Here is a 20,446-nt window from a genome sequence, read left to right on the forward strand (position 1 = left end):
CAATGCTCATCTTCTCTTTGACAGGACATATCCATCAAGATATCCCTTCAGGATGCTGAAGCAGAACAATGCAGACACAACTTGGATCAAGCTCAGCAGCTGCAAAGGTGGATTAAATATTAAACATTAAATAAATGCATGCAGATATTGCATGAGGAACAGTGGGGGATGCAGCTACCCTCAAAGGCTCAGCAGCCTCCCAAGGAAGCATCCAGTAATCCATGTGCATTCCTCACATTTGTAAACCACCAGCACTTGCACTGGGTATTCAGCAGCTCACTACCAGCAGAATGTTGTGGGATGGATACAGGAGTGAAACATAATAGGAGCTGACAAGCTGGACAGGGCTCAGAAATCTACACGCAAACTAATGCCCAGAGCAAAAAGCAAAAATATAGAATAAAATAAGAAATTCTGGCAGAAGGCTGGAGGGGCTCTAAACATAGCAGTGTGGGACACCTCCAATTATTTTTGACTGGCAAGCAGAGTCCATGCTGGAGATTTTTTTGCTACTTCAAGGCTTTCCTGACATAGCCTCTGCATTGTGTTCAGTGACTGCAATAAATAAATAGGCATGTGGTTTCCATTGGATGTGGTATGTCTAAACCACTGCAACCAGCAGTGACTTAAGGTTACAGATGAAGTTCTCCCCTCCCTCCCCAACACTCACAGATGATATTCTCCCTGGGCAGGAGCAGCTCTGGCAATCATTTGACATCTCACAGCCTGCCTTGTACTGATCAACATTTCTGATGTGATCTTGCAGGCACAAATCAAGCCACGCTTCCCTGGCCAAAAGGACATTCCCTGTCTCAGGGTTTTTTCCTGGAGGTCCTGACATTTTCTGAAGCCTGAGGCTGAAAAGTCAGGGATGCTTAGGATGGGGGTTTAAGAAATGGGATAGATTAAGCTTGTTTTGCTACACAAATGTCAGGAAAAGGAGAAATCCAGGAGGATTGGTCCAGAGATGCACCTTGATAGAATTCAAAACTCAAATTATAAAAGATTACCCTTAACTAAATTGGGGGGGGGGGGGGGGGGGGGTGGTGTTTTGTTTTTTTTCCTTTTTTTTTTTTTTTCTGTATTTGAGGGGTTTTGTGCATGTTTTTTTGATGTTGTAGCTTGTTCATTTTTGTCAGACAGGAGCAGTACAAGAGCAGAGATGAGGGGAGGGTCATTCCAAAGCTGTAGGTGTTTGGGGTTTTTTGTGGGTGTTTGTTTTGGGTTTTGTTTTTTTTGTTTTGTTTTTTTTTTTTTTTGGGGGGGGGGTGTTGGGGGGGTTGGTTTGTTTGTTTTTTGGGGGTTTTTTTGGGTTTTGTGGGTTTTTTTTGAAAAAAGATAGTTCAGGATGAATAATTTTACCTTGTTGGATGAAAGTAGAACTTGTCCTTCTCATTGACGTGTAACATCCTTGATGTCTCTGCCGTGATGAGAGGCATGATGCCTAAATGATCAGCATTTGACATGATACAGACATCCCTGTCTTCACTGTAGCAGCTCTTTGTAAAACCAGTAAAGGTGACTTCTGCCAGGGATTAAGAGAAGATCAAGCAAGGAAAAGTGCTTAAAAGAGTGTCATAACTAGAGATAAGAAAGTTGGTTTTTTTCTGTGATTTTTTCCATGTTAATTTTCTCCCATATATATCTGTACAAATTATTTTAAAATCAGACTAATAGCATTTCTTGTAGATCTCCATGTGGCTTTAGAATACTCTATAACCAAGTTATATCCTATGTTGACACAAACAAAGTCATGACCATAGGAAATGAAATCAAAGAAATTGCAACTGAGAAAGAAAAAAAAGAAAAGCAAAAGTATTTAATGCATTTTTATTTGATTAAGAGAGAACCAATTAAATAACAACCTGCCTTGGATGCTTTTTCTACTTGCTAGAGATTAATACAAGCAGGGTGTGATGACATATACTTGGCTGTGGCACTCAACTCTTGCACAGCTCCAAAGTCCTTATTTTGCTATGATTTTTTTTTCTTTGGAGACTCTGTGCAAGTCTATTTTTCTTTCTCTATCTCTCTTATTATTCAGTAAAAAGGGGATAATGAATTTTCTTGCAAAAGTAAGTAGCAGTGAGGGATAAAGCCATGAAAAGCAGGGAGGTATTTAGATCCCGCCACTGCAACCAGCTATCAGTGTTCTGCTATATGCAAATACTGCTCTGGAGACTGAAAAATTCATTTGAAACAAAGATCCAGGGTACATAACAGACTTTATTCCTCTTGTGCAATCTCTTATACCAATAAAGGTCATAACTGCTTCTTTGAGTTGTAGTTCCTATGTTCTGTGACAATTCTATCCAAAGGGTGATATTCACTTCTCAGATTTGGTATTTTATTTAGGTGGAGGTAACTGCGGGTCAGAGAGATGAATCAATTGGAAAAGTAACACAAAAGGTATGTGTGAGGTAGAATCTATACATTATCATGGGACATAATTATCATGAAATCATAGAATCCAAGAATGGTTTGGATTGGAAGGGACCTTAAAGCTCATCTCATTCCAACCATCTGCTGTGGGCAGGGACCTCCCAGTATCCCAGGTTGTTCCAAGCCCTATCCAACCCAACCCTGAACACCTCCAGGGGTGGGGCAGCCACAGCTTCCAGGGACAACAATCATCCTGCAGTGAATTCAGGAAGTGAAAAATATCAAATACTATCTTTTTTTTAAATTAAACTCTACAAAGTTGTAGAAAAAATTTGTTATCAATTTCACTGAGGCTCTGATTTCTCCAACGTGTCCATTTGTGGGAGACGGCAACTTCAATTGGAAAAATGGAAATAGTGAAGAAAAACAGTGACAGAACAGTCTGGCCAGCGGAGACAGAAGACCAACCTTTCAGCTTCATGATTCCCAGGGCTTTTGGACAATGCCCAGTTTTGTGCCAGGGATCCTCTGGCCTTTGGCTGTGAGCAGTGGTAAATGTGGGCCATAAAATCCCAACACGGCCTCTTAGAGGGCAGTGTGGGGGTCGGTCCTGGGCTGTTGGATCAGCTGAGTGAGGCTTGATCCTGTCTCTAAGGCAGTCAAAAGTCGAGCTTGTTGCTACAATGATGGAGTTTTTGAGCTCTATGAATGTTTTCCCCATGTAGCATTGCTCAGCATAGAAACAGTGCACCACTGCCAGGAGTCCCACGGTGTTGTCCACCAGAACCATGTTTTCCATGATAACACTGCCTCCAAGGTGGAGCATGACACCATAGTCGTAATTCTTATAGGACAGAAAGCCTGTGATTCTAGTGCAGGTCTGAAATCCATCTTCCTGGTACAGGTGAATCCCATGGAGACTCGAATGGGCCACATTTTCACTGCAATATTCTCCATCTGGCAAGCATTCTTGGCCCCTGATATGGAAGCCAATTCTCTCTGATCCTGCCACAGCATTGCCACAAAGGGAGACATCGGTGGCCAGGTTCACCGTGATGCCGGCAACCCAGTCCAATGAACCTGCTGGCTGCCGGCTCAGAATAACAAGGCTCCTGAGGAGAGAATGATTTTTCCCTTCCAAATCAATGCCAGGTCCGGTGGTGTTGAACACCACGTTATCGTGCAACAAGGTCCCACTGCTCTGGACTGCTTTAATGCCGGCTCCGCAGCTGCCACTAATGCTGGATGACACCACTGAACACTCCTGGGATACATTCCTGAATTCAATGGCAGAAAGCTGCGGAGGCCCAAAGTTCAAAAATTGAACATTTAAGAGTTGAAGAGCACCTGCAATGAGAAAACTGTAGTGAAATAAAAGCATATATTACATAAGAACAGGTAAGGAAAACCATGTTAACAACAGACATATAACAGCAGGCACTTTGTCAGTGTATTGTAGTGATGGGTATTTGTTTATAAATATATACAAGGTCATAGTAAAATGTTACAAAACACAGAGCAGCCCCTCCTGAAAAATCCTCCATATTTATGATTTTTTAGTGGTGTTAATTTTTCATACTTGCTGACAGTCAGTTTGTTCTGACTTTCATAGCACATGTGAATGGATACACACATTGCTGCACCTCTTTCTTGGGCAAAACCGGCCCAAGAAAGGTGCCTGATGAGGACAGGTGAGTCTCAACTACCTTCAAACTCCATCCCGCTGGAGCCTGTGAAGTGTCCCACCAGCATCCTCCCAGCACAAGGCACATCCGACTGGATCCGCACATTCCGCGTGAGGAGCCCAACCTCCGCGGCCAAAGGGATGCGTCTGCCGTCCTCTGTGTCATGGGCATGCCCTGGGGAGTTCCAGGAAAACAAATGTGATAAGTGTCTATCATACCTATAAACCAGTGCTTTGAGGGACATAAATCCTGACAGCTCCTCTGCAGAATTGGCGCTGACATTCAGGTGTGTTTCACCTCCAGCACAATCTGCATGCATCAACACAAAAGCAGAAAGGCCACCTGCCCATCAAATATTCACTGTGCAGTTATATTTTACCAAGATCTCTCGCTTTTAGAACAAGAAGGTGCTAAACCTTTCCCCTGAGGTATGCAGGTGCCAAAGCAATGAACAGGTTCACACTTCATTTTTTCCAAGCTCTGCGTGCTGGAGTTACTCCAGCACTCTGCAGAGTTGATCTCCATGAATTTTCCTCAGGATCAGACTAATGTCAATGCCAAAACACTCTTTGCTTCAGACTTTTGCTTGTGTGTGTTTTCTAAAAGCATTTTAAAACCCTTTTTTCAAAGCCTTCCTGAAGGAGACTTTTGCTCAAGTTTATGCAGCTGTCTAGCTTGGATTAATCTCAGGTGACTTTAGACATATTCAGATGTGATTTAGTTATCCAAACTGGTTTTATGCATGATGGAGAGCAATAGGCAAATCTCAAGTGCAATTTGTTGTGTGTTTTATATACCTGCTTTAGGGGCAGAAAAAATACAAGTGAGAAGTATGTATTGTATGTATTTTTCTGCTTTAATTATCAAGGGAGATGAAAGTGACTGGCTCATGGGTGAACATTTACTGCAGATATCTACATTTGCCAAGGTGAAACTCAGTATTTACCCCTTAATTGTCCCATCAGTCCTTTTTTTTCAGCTGTATCTATCTGCTGCATTACTCAGGGGGTAAGCAGTGATTTCCCCTCATAATACATTTATTATATCGACATCAGCTAAAAAGAAAGGCTTAAAATGCATAAACTACTGGAAAGGAAGTCTAAATGTGCTAAGCTTTGAACTGCACATTTTGTTTGAAAAATGCAATTTTCATAAAATACCGTGCCGTAGAGGCTACTGTTGATTAATACTGTGGATAATTGCAGAACAGAATTTCAGTTCCAAGTGAAGTTTTGATTACTGGCTCAGACATTTAAACATTCACCATTTAAAACATTATATTTCTGGATTTTTTTTATCCATTACACTAAATTATGTGCCTACTGGCTGGAATAAAGATCAAATTTTAAAAATATTGATATGCACAAGAAAAATCCTCAGTTTGAAGGTTCAGAAATTGACCTGTTAATAAAATCCTATTGCTTTTGTTAAATTGATGGTAATAAATTTACTTTACAGGCTGATATAAAAGCATCCCTTTTCCCACAAAAATATAGATCCCATGCAATCGACATAGAAAATAGACATATATATATAAATTTTATGTTTATTTAGATATTAGATTATAATTACATTATTTTCATGCCATGGAATTGATAAAAGTTTGTGCTTTAACTTTATGAATATAATTATTTTGTAATTTGAAAAAAGGGTGGGGTTCAATTATCTTCCAGGTTTTTGACATACCATAAAAATTGTGCAAAGGGCCTAAAATCCTGCATTTCCTTTTTTCGTTTAAAAAAGAAAAATTTTCTTTCTCTGTGAACCAGCTCAACTTGAAACAACAGAAAGTTTTCCCAAACAATTCAGCACTGAATTGATCTTATTCACAGAAATTCATGTTAGAATCAGCAAGCTAAAAAAAGTGTATGGGGAAAGAAATGAAGATACCAGAAAAAAGTAGAATTGATCCTGTTGAGATATAAAATGGAAAGTCAATACCTCAGAAGAAAACTCTCAAAAAAAGGAAAGAAAAATTCCTTACCAATGTGCCTGTGCAGAAGATGTTCATGAATTCTTATATTACGACCATGGACTTCTTTAAGTGTAACTACTTCAGCTTGGTGGGCTTCATAGGAGGAAGAGCTGATCACAATATCCCCACCTTGATCCCAATCTACTTCATCCTCAACAAAAATCCTGTAACACCATGATACAAACTTAATGTCACTACACTAACAAGAGTTAGGCTCACAAATTTCATTAAAAATGAACAGTTTTGCTCAGGGAGATCTAAAAAAAAAAAAAAAAAAAAAAAAAAAAAAAAAAAAAAGAAAGAAAAAAGAAAAAAACTCCACAGGCTATGCTGTAGGAGAAGCCCCTTTAAGGCTTTCTGCAAAAACAGATGTCTGAAATATGTAGGAGGAAATTAATCCTGAAGCATCTATTTCACACCATTGATTAACAACATATACAGTTCCAGTACCACATTTCAGAGCTCATTTTGCCTCCAAAAGACATATCAGGCCATTTTTGGTGCCAGGAGCATTCTACAGAGCTGAAAGATAGATTTGGATTTAGACAACAACCACGTGCAGGGTCGTGTGGCTGTCTGCACTTGTCATCTAAGCTTCCACTAGAGCTTGTTGGTGCCGTCAGCAGCGGGTGGAAGGCAATTCAGTTCTCTGAATTGGGCACTTGGAGCAGGATTTGATTCCCTAAACTGATTCCACCTCTTGCTATCCCAGGGTATCTAAAACATCGGCCGGCAGATGTGGCAGGACTGCTTCCTAGAGCGTTCCTGGAGACAAATGTGCAAGCAATGGAGGGAGCCCAAAAGCATCTCGTATGAGCCCAAAGACACCTCCAATGGGACAAAACCGTGTGTTTAAGAACCTGAATCCTGCTCTGGGTAACTGAACACCCTCTAGGCACCAGCACTTAAAACTCTGCTGGCTACTGAACATTGCAGAGCCCTGTATTTATCTGTTTTAATCTTCAGCTGAAGATCCCCTTTTACAGTCTAAGTTGTGTTAATAGTTCAGGGGATTTTTAACTTCACATAAGGAAAACAAAAGCATTTAGTGGCAGCAAAATGATCACTTTTTATCTCTATTTGATAAACACCTTGTCCTGTTACAGGGTGACTGCTGCTGGCCAGGTAATGATCTAAAATCCTCAGAGAATTATTGAGAAAAAATTCACTGAGTGAATTCAGACAATGCCTCACATGCACTCTAGAGCGACAGAAGTGTAGAGAGAAAGAACATTCTTAAAGGACATTCCATAAGGGATGTTGTCAAGGTTTTCCAGAGTCTCTTTCCCTAATATTTTTCAAAGATTAGTAGGTTCCAGATGAGAACTGAGAGTATACAACACTTGTGAATATTCAGTAGAGAAATCCACCAAAAAATGTATTACTTTGGTGGTGGTTGTTTTTTTTTTTTTTTTTTTTTTTTTTGAGGAATCACTGCTTATCTTCTGAATTAGCAGGAAAGTCTTTCCTGAACTTATGACCTGATCCATATTGGGAAAAGATATAAAGCAGCACCTCTTCTTCCATAAAATCTACTTCCTTCGGCTTTCATTTTCCTTCAGCTTTCATATTCCAGCACTGATTTACCTATTTCCTGTATCCAACCACATTAACTCTTAGCTCGCTATTCGTAGACTTTTAATAAAAAATAGGGTTTGGAGTTTTGTTGTTGTTGTTGCTGTTTGTTTGGGTTTTTAGTTTTTGTTTTGTTTTGTTTTTTCCTTTATTTTAACAACTGCAACAACTCAATGCTGCATTTAATGTGCATGCATTAAATCCAAACACTTGTATATGTTAACACCTCACGATATTTCATATAAAATATCTGGGCAGCAACCCAGATCTAGCCTGGATCCATTTCATCCAAGTGTTTAACTGGCGTGCTTCAGTCAAGAATCTGCTTACTCTGACCTCCCATCTCTAGTCAGGGAAGGAGAAGAATTTCCACAGGGTGATTCTAAAGTTGCAGGGTTTGGATCAGGATCAGCTACACAGCAATTCCTAAACAATTAATCTACTCTCTGAGGGAGCTCACACACAACTCCGAGAGAGCTCACAACAAATGAGCCCTGCTGGTGAGGTCTTCGTGCTTCCACTGCTCATCTTTAAAACCATTTCCCAAATTATCCTTCCCCTAAATGCTGACACTTCTACCCTGATGGGAATTCTTCCAATGAGGCTTTGTTAGGTCTGGCTAAAAGGGAGAAAAAGGAGGGAAGCAGGAAATGGAGGGAGGGAGGGAGGGAGGGAGGGAGGAAGGAAGGAAGGAAGGAAGGAAGGAAGGAAGGAAGGAAGGAAGGAAGGAAGGAAGGAAGGATGGAAGGAAGGAAGGAAGGAAGGAAGGAAGGAAGGAAGGAAGGAAGGAAGGAAGGAAGGAAGGAAGGAAGGAAGGAAGGATAGGAAGGAAGGAAGGAAGGAAGGAAGGAAGGAAGGAAGGAAGGAAGGAAGGAAGGAAGGAAGGAAGGAAGGAAGGAAGGAAGGAAGGAAGGAAGGAAGGAAGGAAGGAAGGAAGGAAGGAAGGAAGGAAGGAAGGAAGGAAGGAAGGAAGGAAGGAAGGAAGGAAGGAAGGAAGGAAGGAAGGAAGGAAGGAAGGAAGGAAGGAAGGAAGGAAGGAAGGAAGGAAGGAAGGAAGGAAGGAAGGAAGGAAGGAAGGAAGGAAGGAAGGAAGGAAGGAAGGAAGGAAGGAAGGAAGGAAGGAAGGAAGGAAGGAAGGAAGGAAGGAAGGAAGGAAGGAAGGAAGGATTCACCCTTAGAATTTAGATTTCTTTAGAATTAGAATTAAAATTAATCTGGATTGGAAGGGACCTTAAAGACCATCATCTTCCCCATCAAGGTGCAATTTCTGTTACCTAGGTTTGGGGTTTTTTTCTGTCTGGACAGAATTCAAAGAGAGCTCATCACAAAGGAAAAGAATAATGCAACTCACGGGAATATGAAATACAAGTCATAAGAACAGGAGGCAAAATTTAATATTTGAAAGCATATTTGGGCAAAATACCACCTTTCATTGCCAGGAGCAACATTAGTTCCCAGATGTGTCCAAGGCATCTTAGGATAAGCACTATAAATTTGCACCTGTCCATAAACTCCTAGGGGAAAAAAAAGAAAGAAGAGAAGGAGTATTTCAAAGGTTAAGGGGAAAAGAGGCTTGAGAAGAACTGAAGCAATAACTAAATATATGGAAATCTTTATATTTATTAAAGTATGTTTCTATATTTTATGAGAAGTGTAAGAACAGCACAAAGCCTCCACTCAAAATACAAAGTGAAGGAGCAATAAATCCTTGGTAAAGTAAAATGACTTGTACAGGCAAGAGAGGGGATTTTACCACAGAATTAGATTTTACCACACAAATTAGAATTGAAGGAATTGCAGACAACATCTACCATAAAAAAAAAAAAAAAAAAATCTAAGTAAGCACTTTAGGTAAAAACTCCAAGAATGAAAGATATAAATATTATGCAACTATTATTAATCTTTCTGGACAATGAACTTTATTTTTTCCCCTCTGGAAAAGGGATCCGAAACCAGAGAACAAATTCAAAATACATAAACTTTTCATGTAGATGATATGTCCCAGAAGATTAAAGGTTAGCTCTAAAATATGTGTACTTCTGTTTGAGATTTATCTGTACAACATTGTAACAGTCTCAACAGTGGTAGATTTGGATATTACCAAAAATTAGTTTCTTGTGAAAAGTGGAATTCATGTTTCATACCAATACTCCCTGGGTGGACATTTATATCCTCCAGACGATCACAGTGAATCCCTTCAGATGCCCGAAGAAGGAACAGCAGCTTTAAATCCCTTTCTAGGGGATGTTGGGAAGAACCTGCAGTAAAGAAAAAACAACATCAAACCCACCTCAAAAGTATCCATGGCTTCTGTGATGCTGAAAATAGGGGGGAAACTAGTGGGGAAGTATGTGTGAATCTGATTTTAAAGAAATATCTAAATGGCTGAATTAGTATTTCTTTTCTCAACTAGTTTTTGCCTTTTTGCTCCTTCACAATTTCACTAGTTCCAGGGTAATTGTGCAACAAGGATGGGAAAAATGGAAAGATTAAGGAAAAAAAAGTGGGTAAGAAGAAAGTGCCCAAGAAGTTCTGGTGTGTGCAATGGTGGTAAGTCTGCACAGTACACTGTATTCCAACTTTGCCTTCATTTCTTTTAGGGTAGTTTACAGTTTCAGAGGAAAATGGCCCAGCACTAAACAGATACTAAGGAGGAAAAAGTAGTACAGTTTTTGCCCTGGAGAAATGCATGCGGAGTCCAGTAAAGGAGTTCAGCGTTCCTTTAAAATTAGAGATTAAATCAATTATGCAACAGAAAACTGCAGCAGATGTAGAACTAAAATATATATATGTGTCTGTACAAAATTAGCTGGCCTGTCATGTTCTTTTAATATTTAAAAATTACTAGTTTGGAAAAGAGCCGATTTTGTATCCTAAAGAAACACTTTGTTGTAAGAGGCTTTTTTTATTCAAGTGAAATCAATAAAACAATTCATTGTTCCCCACCAGCATCTGACTGATAGCTGAGGATATTTAAATTTTCTGTACAGCATTTTAATGGGTAAAAGGCAAAGAGTACGAGACTTGCATGTTCCCAGTCTAACATATCTCACACCAGTGAGCTCGTATATTCTCTGGGGATATGGAGGGCATTATCTTTTAGTGTCCGTAGTCCACCCAAACCAGCTTTGATTTCCATATTTAAACTCCCATAACTGTGGTCTGAACAGAGGAAAATCAGGAATTAGGTTGCATCCAAATATGCTTTCTCAATTTCCCATATTTTTTACTCCTGGTTACGAAGCATTTACTACTCTAGTTAAGTCAATTAAAACCATCTCATATATCCAATTCTCAGCTCAGTTTTAGAATCATTTTTAAGTAGGCTTTCAGACTTAACAATCACTTACAAAGGATTGGAAATGGAGATTCTATAGGGTGAACTGGAAGTTCTCCCTCCCTTAAAAGAATTACATCTACATTTAGCTAAAAATCATTAATTTTAGTCCAAAAAAGCACAACATATTAAGAAATGTTACCCTTGTTAAAAAAAAAAAAAAGTCAAACTACACAAATAAATATACAGTCAGAGTGAGAAACAAATAATAAAACTATTTATAATGGAAAATAAATAAAATAAAAAAGGGAAGATAATGTCCACAGAAATTCTTCAGTGGCTGGAAAACTGTAATTGGTAAATGACATAAAAGAACACAGGAGTCATCAATCAGTAGAAAAATTCTTCTTCTTTTGAGAATATTTAGAAGAAAAATAGGTTTAATACTTCCATGGGTTTAAATAAATGGATTTCAGTAACTTGAATGCAAGTGCTTTCATAGCAGAGAGTTTTCCATGAAACATTGGACTCTTAAGGTGGACTCTTCAATAATTTTGGGATCACTCACGATGTCTGAGAGCCCTTGAAGAAAGCTAATATTGTGCCAATATTTCAAACAAAGATAAAAGTAGGAGCCCCAGGTAATTACAGGCCTGTCAACTTGACACTGATTCTAGGGGAAAAATAAATAAAAATGGAATGTCCAACTCTGAACACAATTAATAAATCATTAAAGGTGCATGATATAATTAATGCCAATCAACCTGCTTTTGTAGGAAAAAAAAGGTCCTGTGAAACTTCCTTGTTATCATCTCATAATGAGATTACAGGTCTAGTTGATAAAGATAATAGCTTTGATATCGGATAATTGGCTTCTCCAAGGCACTTGGCTTAGTAGCACAAAACTTTGTGATTAAACAACTACACAAGTACAGCAGTAACGTGGCACACGCTAATTTAGACCCTGAGTGACTAGCATGGGGATGTGGACTCATCCAGGTCCGGTCCTGCAAACCCTGTGGAATTCAGTGTTTTATTAGGCATCCAAACTTTTGTGAAGATATTGAAAGGAAGCAGATAAACTGACACAGCTACAGGGATGGTCTAGGAAAGTCAGCAGGAATTTTGAAGCTAAGAATTGGGGAAAAAAGTGAATAATGCTCTAGGGGACCCTGCTTGAGCAGGTTGGTTGGATTAGATGACCTTCAGCAATCCCTTCCAACTTTACCCATTCTGTGATTCCTTCATATCGAAAATAATAAGGCGAGAGGTCTTGAAAAGGTAAGAATCTCTTTGGGAATGAATGGATAAGAATGAAAAACAACGGGAAAAGCTGAGTAAGGTCTCAGATAGATACTTTGGCTAAGTCTAAATAGATTCCAGCAGAATGTCCCATGAGAATCAAGATAGGGAAGAGTACCTCAGCTTAATCATAAGGGGAATCCAAAATAGTTGATTCACACAAATCACAAGGGCTGGGTAAGTTTCAGAACCTTTTGAAGTAAATGGCTATGAAATCAGGGCTGTTGTAATAAGCAATTTTGTTGGATACAGCAACTTGCCATAAACAACAGGAATCATGGTTTCTGCAATATGTAAGTGAAGGATCTGGGCTTTAAGTGTCCTTCTTTGGACTTAGTTTGTGAAAACTTGAGGTTTCCTGTCCCACTTTTTTGTGATGAGCAAGTCCTACATAAGATCACACCAAACTGCCCAATTCCCCATCCTGCATGAGACAAGACTAAATGGATCCCCTTTCCTGCTCCTCCTCCAGCTGGAAGACCTGACAATTTGATGAGCAACATGATTGATCATAAAATAAAATAATAATGTGATGCTGGCAGAGAACCAGGAAAAAAGATACTTGCAATCTGGAAATTACCAAAAGCTGGTGGAAATGTCTGGTGAGATGTGAGCAAAGGTCAGGAAACACTAAGACAGAGGCAGGGCTCCCTCAAACACTGTTCCTCCAATCACAAAACACAGCGCAAAAACCCCCAACCATCTATGATAATCCTTTGTTAATAAACAAACTGAGGTGTTTAATAAATTCATCACTGATAACACATTGTCCTGAAGAAGTGTGAGATCCAAATGCTGAGATTGTAACACTGATCTGTTAGCACAATGATTTCAGCTGGTTCATAATTCTTCATCAGGTCTAACCCCTGGAGAGGGGAAAACCTACTATGATTAAAAAGGAGGCAACAAAAAGGAGAATAGATACAGAGATGTTTTTATTCTATGCAGATTTTAGTTTATTCTGGACTGTGGTCTGGATCTAGTTTGTTGAGTTTTAAAAGCATTTTCCATTGTTTTCTTGTTTCAGTTCTGTTCCAGATGTTCTTCCTGACAGATTTTTGCTGTATTGTTTCAGGTTTTGCTGTGCCATAGCAAAACCCATTCAATTCTTTCCTAGAATAGAGGGTGTTTCCTTCCTTCTAGCCTTGTCTTTTTTTTTTTTTTTTTTTTTCCCCCCCACAACATGACGCTCTGCAACAGCTGTTGCATATAAGAGCAACAAAATCTCTGAGATAAGATCTCCTCCCTTCACCTGGCAAAACAGACTTTGCTGAGTATATTGCTGGGACCATCTCCTCTATCTCTGTTTCCTGAATCCAAAACTTCTCGGACTTGAAGTGCCCAGCTATTTTGAAAACTGTGTCGTATTGTCACCAGAGAGTCTGAGGAGCTTTTACTCATGGTCAACACACAGCTGGACAGCACCTACTGTTGATTCTTCTTCTGGAGCTTCCTTCAGAGGTTCAGGCTGTGCTCTGGAAAGCAGCCTGGAAAAGCAGCCAAACAAGGAGACCTCACTTGGTTGCCTCTTTCTGCCAAATGTACAGAAGGTTTCAGAAGCCCTCAGCTCCGCATCTCCACAGCTTTGGAGTAGGAACCAACAGTCAGAAGTGAAGGATGAATAAGGAAAAAGTGGTGAGACACATAGGATGGGGTCTGAGAGTCCCAGTGTCCTCCAAATACTCTCTGGAGGCTGGCAGATACAACTCAGGGTTCAATGACTGAAGGGTGGGATTTTCCGGCAGAAGTTGAAGGTAGAGACACCTGAGAGTGCTCAGAATGAAAGAAAATCCTTATAATTAGGCAATTGTACCTGGTTTCCCAGGAGGATCATAAACCTACATTCAGGTTTCTTAAAGTAGATTTTTTTCTGAATACCTGTATCAACCAGTCCCACGGACTGAAGGGGCTCCACTGGTTATGCTGGATAAATCCCTGCTGGAACTGCAGCTCATGTACTGATGTCCACATTACACCCAAATTTGAGTGTCTTGACCATGTGAACCAAATCACTACCCTACATGTACAATCAGTTAAAAGCAGCTGAGTGGCTCAGGAGGGCTAAAAGCCAAATCTGAGGCTGAGGGGTTCATTGAAAGGAATGCAAATAGTCCAGTGAACTTCTTGAACCACTGTTTTTCTGCAATCTGGAATGAAAATACATCTTGTTACACCAACAGAGTGCCTTCTTCATACAGGTTGGACAGGTGTGCAGGGATGACGTGACTGCAGAGTGGGACTCAGCCCACAGCTAAAGATGGGACCCACACAACAGAGGTGCTGGAGAAGTTGGAAAATACAGCAAATTGGTGAAACTCACTGGTACCTTAATTATTGTTCTCTATTTACTGCTAACACATGGCCATTTAATGAAATACACTGATTTACCCTTTGACAAGTCAGTGTGGGGGTTCTTCCTGGAAAAGAAAGGGAGTAAATGCATTAGAGTTTTTACCACAAGCAAGATGCGAGGCATTAGAATTGTCTGAGGTTCCCTCTCCAGACAATCAAGCCACGAGCTAATGATGACCTTAGGCTTCTTGCCTCCAATGAGTGACAAGACTGACAAGCAGCCATCAGGAGATATGCGAAGGAAAGAATGTGACAAGTTGAAACTAAAAAGATAAATCCTATCTGGATAATTACTTGGCGAGCTCTAGTATAAAATGCAAGAGCAGCCTGCCAGCAAAGAGCAGCTGAGTGCAGTTTAGTTCAGGATGAGTCCAACGGATCAATGTGTGCCAAGTGAACTTCAGCATTTTCTTCAGCTTTATTGGGAGCTGAGGGCTTTGTTCAGCAGTGGAACAGGGCACTTTCTGCACATATCATCTGAGTTTTAATGCTTGTGGGTTAAAATGAAATTCATCCTAGCTGAGAATGGAAAAACAACTGTGAGATCTTGAACTCAACATTTCTTATCTTGTTCTGACACAGATGTGCTAATGATATTTAGCATTTTGCAGTCTCTCTGAATCTTAAACTCTCCCTTTATAAGCTGGAAAAAATAGTTAATTTTTACAGTGTCACAGTGCAGAGAAATAGAAATAAATAGTGTAACTAAAATTCTATTGCAAACATCACCATCAAATAGAAGACTGAAGGATAAAGTGGAAAAGAGAAACTCCTTATCTTAGAGGCAGGACTATGAAAGTAGAAATAATCAGAAAATATTCCTAGATCCACGGAAGGGCTAGGAGCAGCCAGAGAAATTCCTGTGGGGGTAGACCCACACATTTTCCTTTGGGTTTTCCAAGGGTTCTGACAGAGTTCTTCATGGATCTTAAATAATCTTACATCTTCCAGGGATCATAATTCACATGGACTGTGACCATACATTAAAGAGAAAAGTGATGATTGACCCTGCATAGTCAAGGGTGTTCCAAAAATTCTGATTTCCCAACCATTGCTATTTTCTCATCCCAAATTGCCTGTAAATTATTGTTTCAATAAAATTAATTAGGTTCTTGTTATGGTTACTAAACTCCAATTTTACACTTTTTTTTTTTTTTTTTTTTTTTCTCCTTTGTTACATATTTCCCATCATCATTTAGTTCCTATGCATTTATAGTCTTGATTTAACCTTCTGGCTTTGTTTTTTCTATGCAGAGAATAAGTGTTCTGGAGGACACTAAACCCAAATAGGATGAATTTTTAAATCATTGTTCTCCAGATTAAGGAAACAAAATACTCTAGCTTTACCATAAAGTCTTTGTCTGAGGCCACAGGATTAGAAAGAACAGCATGGGCTGATTGCTATGCTGAAAACAGGGCATGGAGAAATCACACAATAGGCAGGACCTGGGGATTTGGCTCACATGATGCCAACCTGAGATCCAGCTCAGGCAATGCTGAACGCTGATGTCCACATCTATTAAATCTGTTTACTAAACTGTCTCATTATCTGTTTTGTGTCAGGATTTCTTTAGGGTGTGGTGGAGTCGGACAGATGGGCTTCAAAACCCTTCCTTCAGGCATGGAACAGGCAGGATTGGACAGATGGGCTCCAAGACGTTACCGTAAGGCCTCGAACACATGGGAGGAAAAAGGGGAAGGGAGGAAAAAAACAGGCACTCCCAGCTCTAGATGCAGACAGAGAAGCCAGGGTGAGATGTGGGAACCTGCAGAGTCTCTACCCACCCACCACCTCAGCTGAAACAAGGACAGCTCTCCAGGAGATGCCAGACTGAGGCTCAACAGCTGCAAATACCTGTTTGGTTTTTAATATCATTACTACTCACAGATGTGCTGGAGGGGAGTTTGTGCAGCAAAGTGCCTCAATGTTTTTTTAATAAGTGTTTTTAGCAATGAACACATGCTTTTTCTTAAAACCAATATGAAATCATATTTAAAGTGCAAAGGAGTCTAAGTAAGAAATGACTGACATTCTTTTAAGTATATATATCTTTTAACCTCCCAGATTAAGCTTTCCAACCTCTTTTTTGAAAGAAAAACACAAGACAGCAAAATAACTTTTTTAGCCAGTACTATATTAACTAAACAGTCCCTTGAGATTAACAACAAACAAATATTGAAGCAGACTTCCTCAGGAGGTGATTACACAAACAAATTCTCTTTTTAAAGTTCATGAAACCAATCTTGAGAAAGGTCAAGCAATGATCAACAATGTGATCCCAGCGTCCTAAGGATTCCTGTAAGTAAATATAATGCCTGGCTTTAGAAACCTTGATATTTAAAGGGAATTATGTGAGTAATTACTTCAGAGTGGAAAAACACCAATCCTGTCTGTTGTAAATAACGTGGAACAGCCCGGGTGACTTTGGGGACTGTGAGACAGCTGGAAGTAAGGGCAAGGTGGTACCTTCCTGTGGTCCTGGTGCTCATCTGTACAGAGGGATGAGAGGAGCAAGTGTGCTGAATCCATCTGTTTCATACCACAGCAGGATTTCCAGGTATTAAGGAAATTCTCCATGACTCTGCTTACATTGGCTTTAAATATTTCTGTGTCACAAAGAGTGTCCAATTAATGCCCATAGGCACCAGGCATTGCCTGAACACTAGGGCAGATCCTGCCCTGAGGAATTTCTCTCATAAAGCAACCCCACAGGAAGCAGGGAGGACTTTTACACACATCAGGTAAAATCTCTGCCCTAGTGAAACCAGGAGTGAGGTACAGATTGCAGTATTTGTAACCCGCTGCTATTTAAGGAATAGGTAATTAGCTCCAGTGGATAATCATCGTGCTTCACACAGATTCTGGGTGTCCAAATGGCAGATTTCCAGATAGCCAGGGGCATTAGGTTGGACAGCATGTTAATGGTGACACTCTAAGTTGTTCTCCACAGGATTTTTTTTTTCCTATCAAGAGCAGAAATAAACCCAAAGGCATCCCAAAGATCAGCTGTTCACTCACCCACTCTCAGCACGCCCCCCAGCACCACGACACAGGCTGCACTCAGGACATTGCTGGAGTTGCTCTGGAACTCGAGGGTCCCCAGGATGTAGAGTCCTCTCAGAGGGGGAAGAGCCACATCCACCAGGATGGTCCTGTCTGGGAAACAAAGTAGAGGCTTGTTTAGGACAATGGCAGCCATGCAACACCACCTGTCAAAAAATTGTGATGAGCTGGTGAAGATTGCCAGCTTGGCTCAAGCTTTGCATTTTTCAGATTGGTTTTCATAGAATCATGGAATGGCCTGGGTTGAAAGGGGCCTTAAACTTCTTGTTCCAACCTCCTACCATAGACAGGGACATCTTCCACTATCCCACGTTTCTCTAAGTCCATCTCCTTCTTGGACACTTCCAGGGTTGCAGTCGCAGCTTCTCTGGGCAACCTGTGCCAGGGCCTCACCACCCCCTCACGGAAAAATTTCTTCCTCATATCTAATGTAAACCTACTCTTTTTCAGTTTGAAGCCATTAGCCCTTGTCGTGTCACTCCAGGCCCCTGTAAATAGCCTCTTCCCATCTTTCCCATTTTTGCCTCATGGAATTGAAGAGGACAAGAGAGTTCTTTGGAAGTGAACAAGAATGACAAAATGCTTCATCCCTGGAAGTGTCCAAGGCCAGGCTGGACAGGGCTTGGAGCAACTTGGGATAGTGGAAGGTATCCATGCCCATGGGAGGAGGTTGGAACAGGATGAGCTTTAAGGTCCCTTCAAGTACAAACCTTTCTGGGATTCTAGGATTGAAGGAAATGGAAAAATATCCAATAGCATCACCGAGGTGCATCATGGTGCAAAGGGTCTGCAAGTCCCCACACTACCAACAACAGTGGTCAGGGTGACAAACTGCAGCCACACACCATGAACTACCTCTACTCACTCTCTGTCACGACTTTTCCCTCTTTTCATTTTGGTTTTGCTCTCCCAGGTTTAGTATATGAAAATCTACCTCTTCCCCACCATCCAGGAGGAAAACTGCTTACACAAACACAGCCTTCAGGAAGCCACAGCTCATAGAACCACAGAATCGCTAAGGTTGGAAAAAACTCTGATATCATCTCCAGGTCCACCATGAGTTCCTCCATTCTGCATGCATATTCCCCTCTAAAAATCAGTTAACAATGACCAGGGCAAAGCACCATTCCCTCAGATCCGTAAGGAAAAAGCAAGGGGGATATTTTTATATTTCAGAACAGAGTGGAAACTGTTGTGGCTTGAGCACAATGACAACATCACTGCTGCTTCCTAAAGCTGCAAGTCTGCAGCCTGGGAACCTTTAAAATGCCTTTTAAGTGTTCCAAGTAGGACATGGGCAAGGATGCAAGAGGTGGATCATTTAGAGGTAGCTCGCTGCATAGAGGTGAATTCCACCCTCAGGGCCCATCTGATGCTCTTGGATGTCACTAAGAGCTTCTCAGTTGATTGCACTGGAAAACAGCTCAGGCCCTGAAACTGTGATTTCCATCCCCTTTCATTATTGACAAGAGTAACATTATGGTGCATCTCTCAGTCAGTGGGTGCTCCTGAAAGATGGAAAAGAGAGGTGTTTCCCTAGCAAAGGGCTCAATAATATGATCTAATAATTGCTTTCACAAAAAGATTGCTGAGAAAAAAGTCTTCAACATAATGACAGCCCTACCCTACATAGAGATTTTTTGTGGCTCTCGTTCTCATAAGCATTTATTGCAAGGTATAGATCTAGAAAACAGGAGAGATTAGGGAACACATATATTTTTCTGGTTGATTTTAACAGAGTGGTGAGAATGGCACAGTTGAAATTGGTTTTGTGTGGAATATCAGAAGCATGAAGTGTCTTGGGAAGTGGTTCAGCTACTCAACAGTTTCACTTCTGCCCGTGGACATTGGCAATTCCTTTGGATGGGAACACAAATGACCACACCATGGGTATGACAGGGAAAGTTCTTGCCAAAAATCATGTAATCAGGGACTGGCTCAAACTATTTAGCACACAGGTTTAAGAAGATTTCCAAGCCCTGTTTGCAGGAAACAAAATCAATATGATTCTGTGGAAACCTAGATGAGGTACACTCAGAAGTGGACTGAAAGAAGATATTAGTAGGCTGTCTTTAATAGTAGCATTTTCTAGTTTTTTATTCCTTGGTTTTGCAACCCTGAAGTGTCACAGCCTCAAGGGAAAGGAACATTTTATTTCAGATTCTGTTTTCATGCTTGGAGTTCTGGCTCTGCTTACAGACTTCTTTGTCTCCTACCTACATATTCCTGCCATTATCCCTGTGAATCAATTATCCCACCTCTTCCTTTCCCCCTCTGTCTTTTCATCCTTTCTCTCTGGCCATCAGCACCCTGAAAGCCCAGGACATCTGTTCTCAAGGACTACACCAAGCACAGCAGCAGGCCATGGTTAACCTGAACCCCTCATCCCAAAACAAATTCCCTGCATCTTTGGGCTGAAACATCTTTCAAGCATGCAGAATTTTCACACCATTCAGATGAAGTATGTTTCTAAGGAGCAAGTGCATTTTTTTCCCCCCTAAATCTTATGGTGCTAGTACTTAATATATTTTTATAGGCATGAAGAGACTCCTGTCTATAATCTCTTTACAGGACAGGGACAGTCCCCTGCAGAGCTGTGAAGGGAAGGCTCAGGATGTGAGGATATGAAACAGAGAGGAGAATCAGGGGGGATATGTTGTTAAAATGGTCTCTCTCAGACAGAAGGGGAATCTAGCTTGTGAAATCACAGCTCAAGAATGTGGCAAAAAGCTGCAGTTGACAAAGGCCATAAGTATATTCATCAGACACAGGCTGAAACATTTTTACAAGGAAAAGAAGCAGCGCTCCCAGGCATGCCATTTATATGTCATATT

General features: G+C 40.6%; 1 protein-coding gene across 1 annotated transcript in view; it reads right to left on the reverse strand.

Moving 5' to 3' along the window:
• The window catches only part of PKHD1 (PKHD1 ciliary IPT domain containing fibrocystin/polyductin), a 245,592-nt gene that overhangs the window by 77,393 nt on the left and 147,753 nt on the right, over positions 1-20,446 (reverse strand). Inside the window, exons 52-58 of the mRNA XM_058419697.1 lie at positions 17,568-17,705; positions 9,762-9,875; positions 9,044-9,131; positions 6,052-6,206; positions 4,089-4,241; positions 2,851-3,729; positions 1,363-1,525 (exon numbers count right to left, since the gene is read on the reverse strand). Of these exons, the coding sequence (XP_058275680.1) occupies positions 1,363-1,525; positions 2,851-3,729; positions 4,089-4,241; positions 6,052-6,206; positions 9,044-9,131; positions 9,762-9,875; positions 17,568-17,705 (1,690 nt within the window). The remainder of the gene's footprint in view (positions 1-1,362; positions 1,526-2,850; positions 3,730-4,088; positions 4,242-6,051; positions 6,207-9,043; positions 9,132-9,761; positions 9,876-17,567; positions 17,706-20,446) is intronic.

This window comes from Hirundo rustica, chromosome 3 (genome assembly GCF_015227805.2).
Source record: "Hirundo rustica isolate bHirRus1 chromosome 3, bHirRus1.pri.v3, whole genome shotgun sequence".
Lineage (NCBI taxonomy): Eukaryota > Metazoa > Chordata > Aves > Passeriformes > Hirundinidae > Hirundo > Hirundo rustica.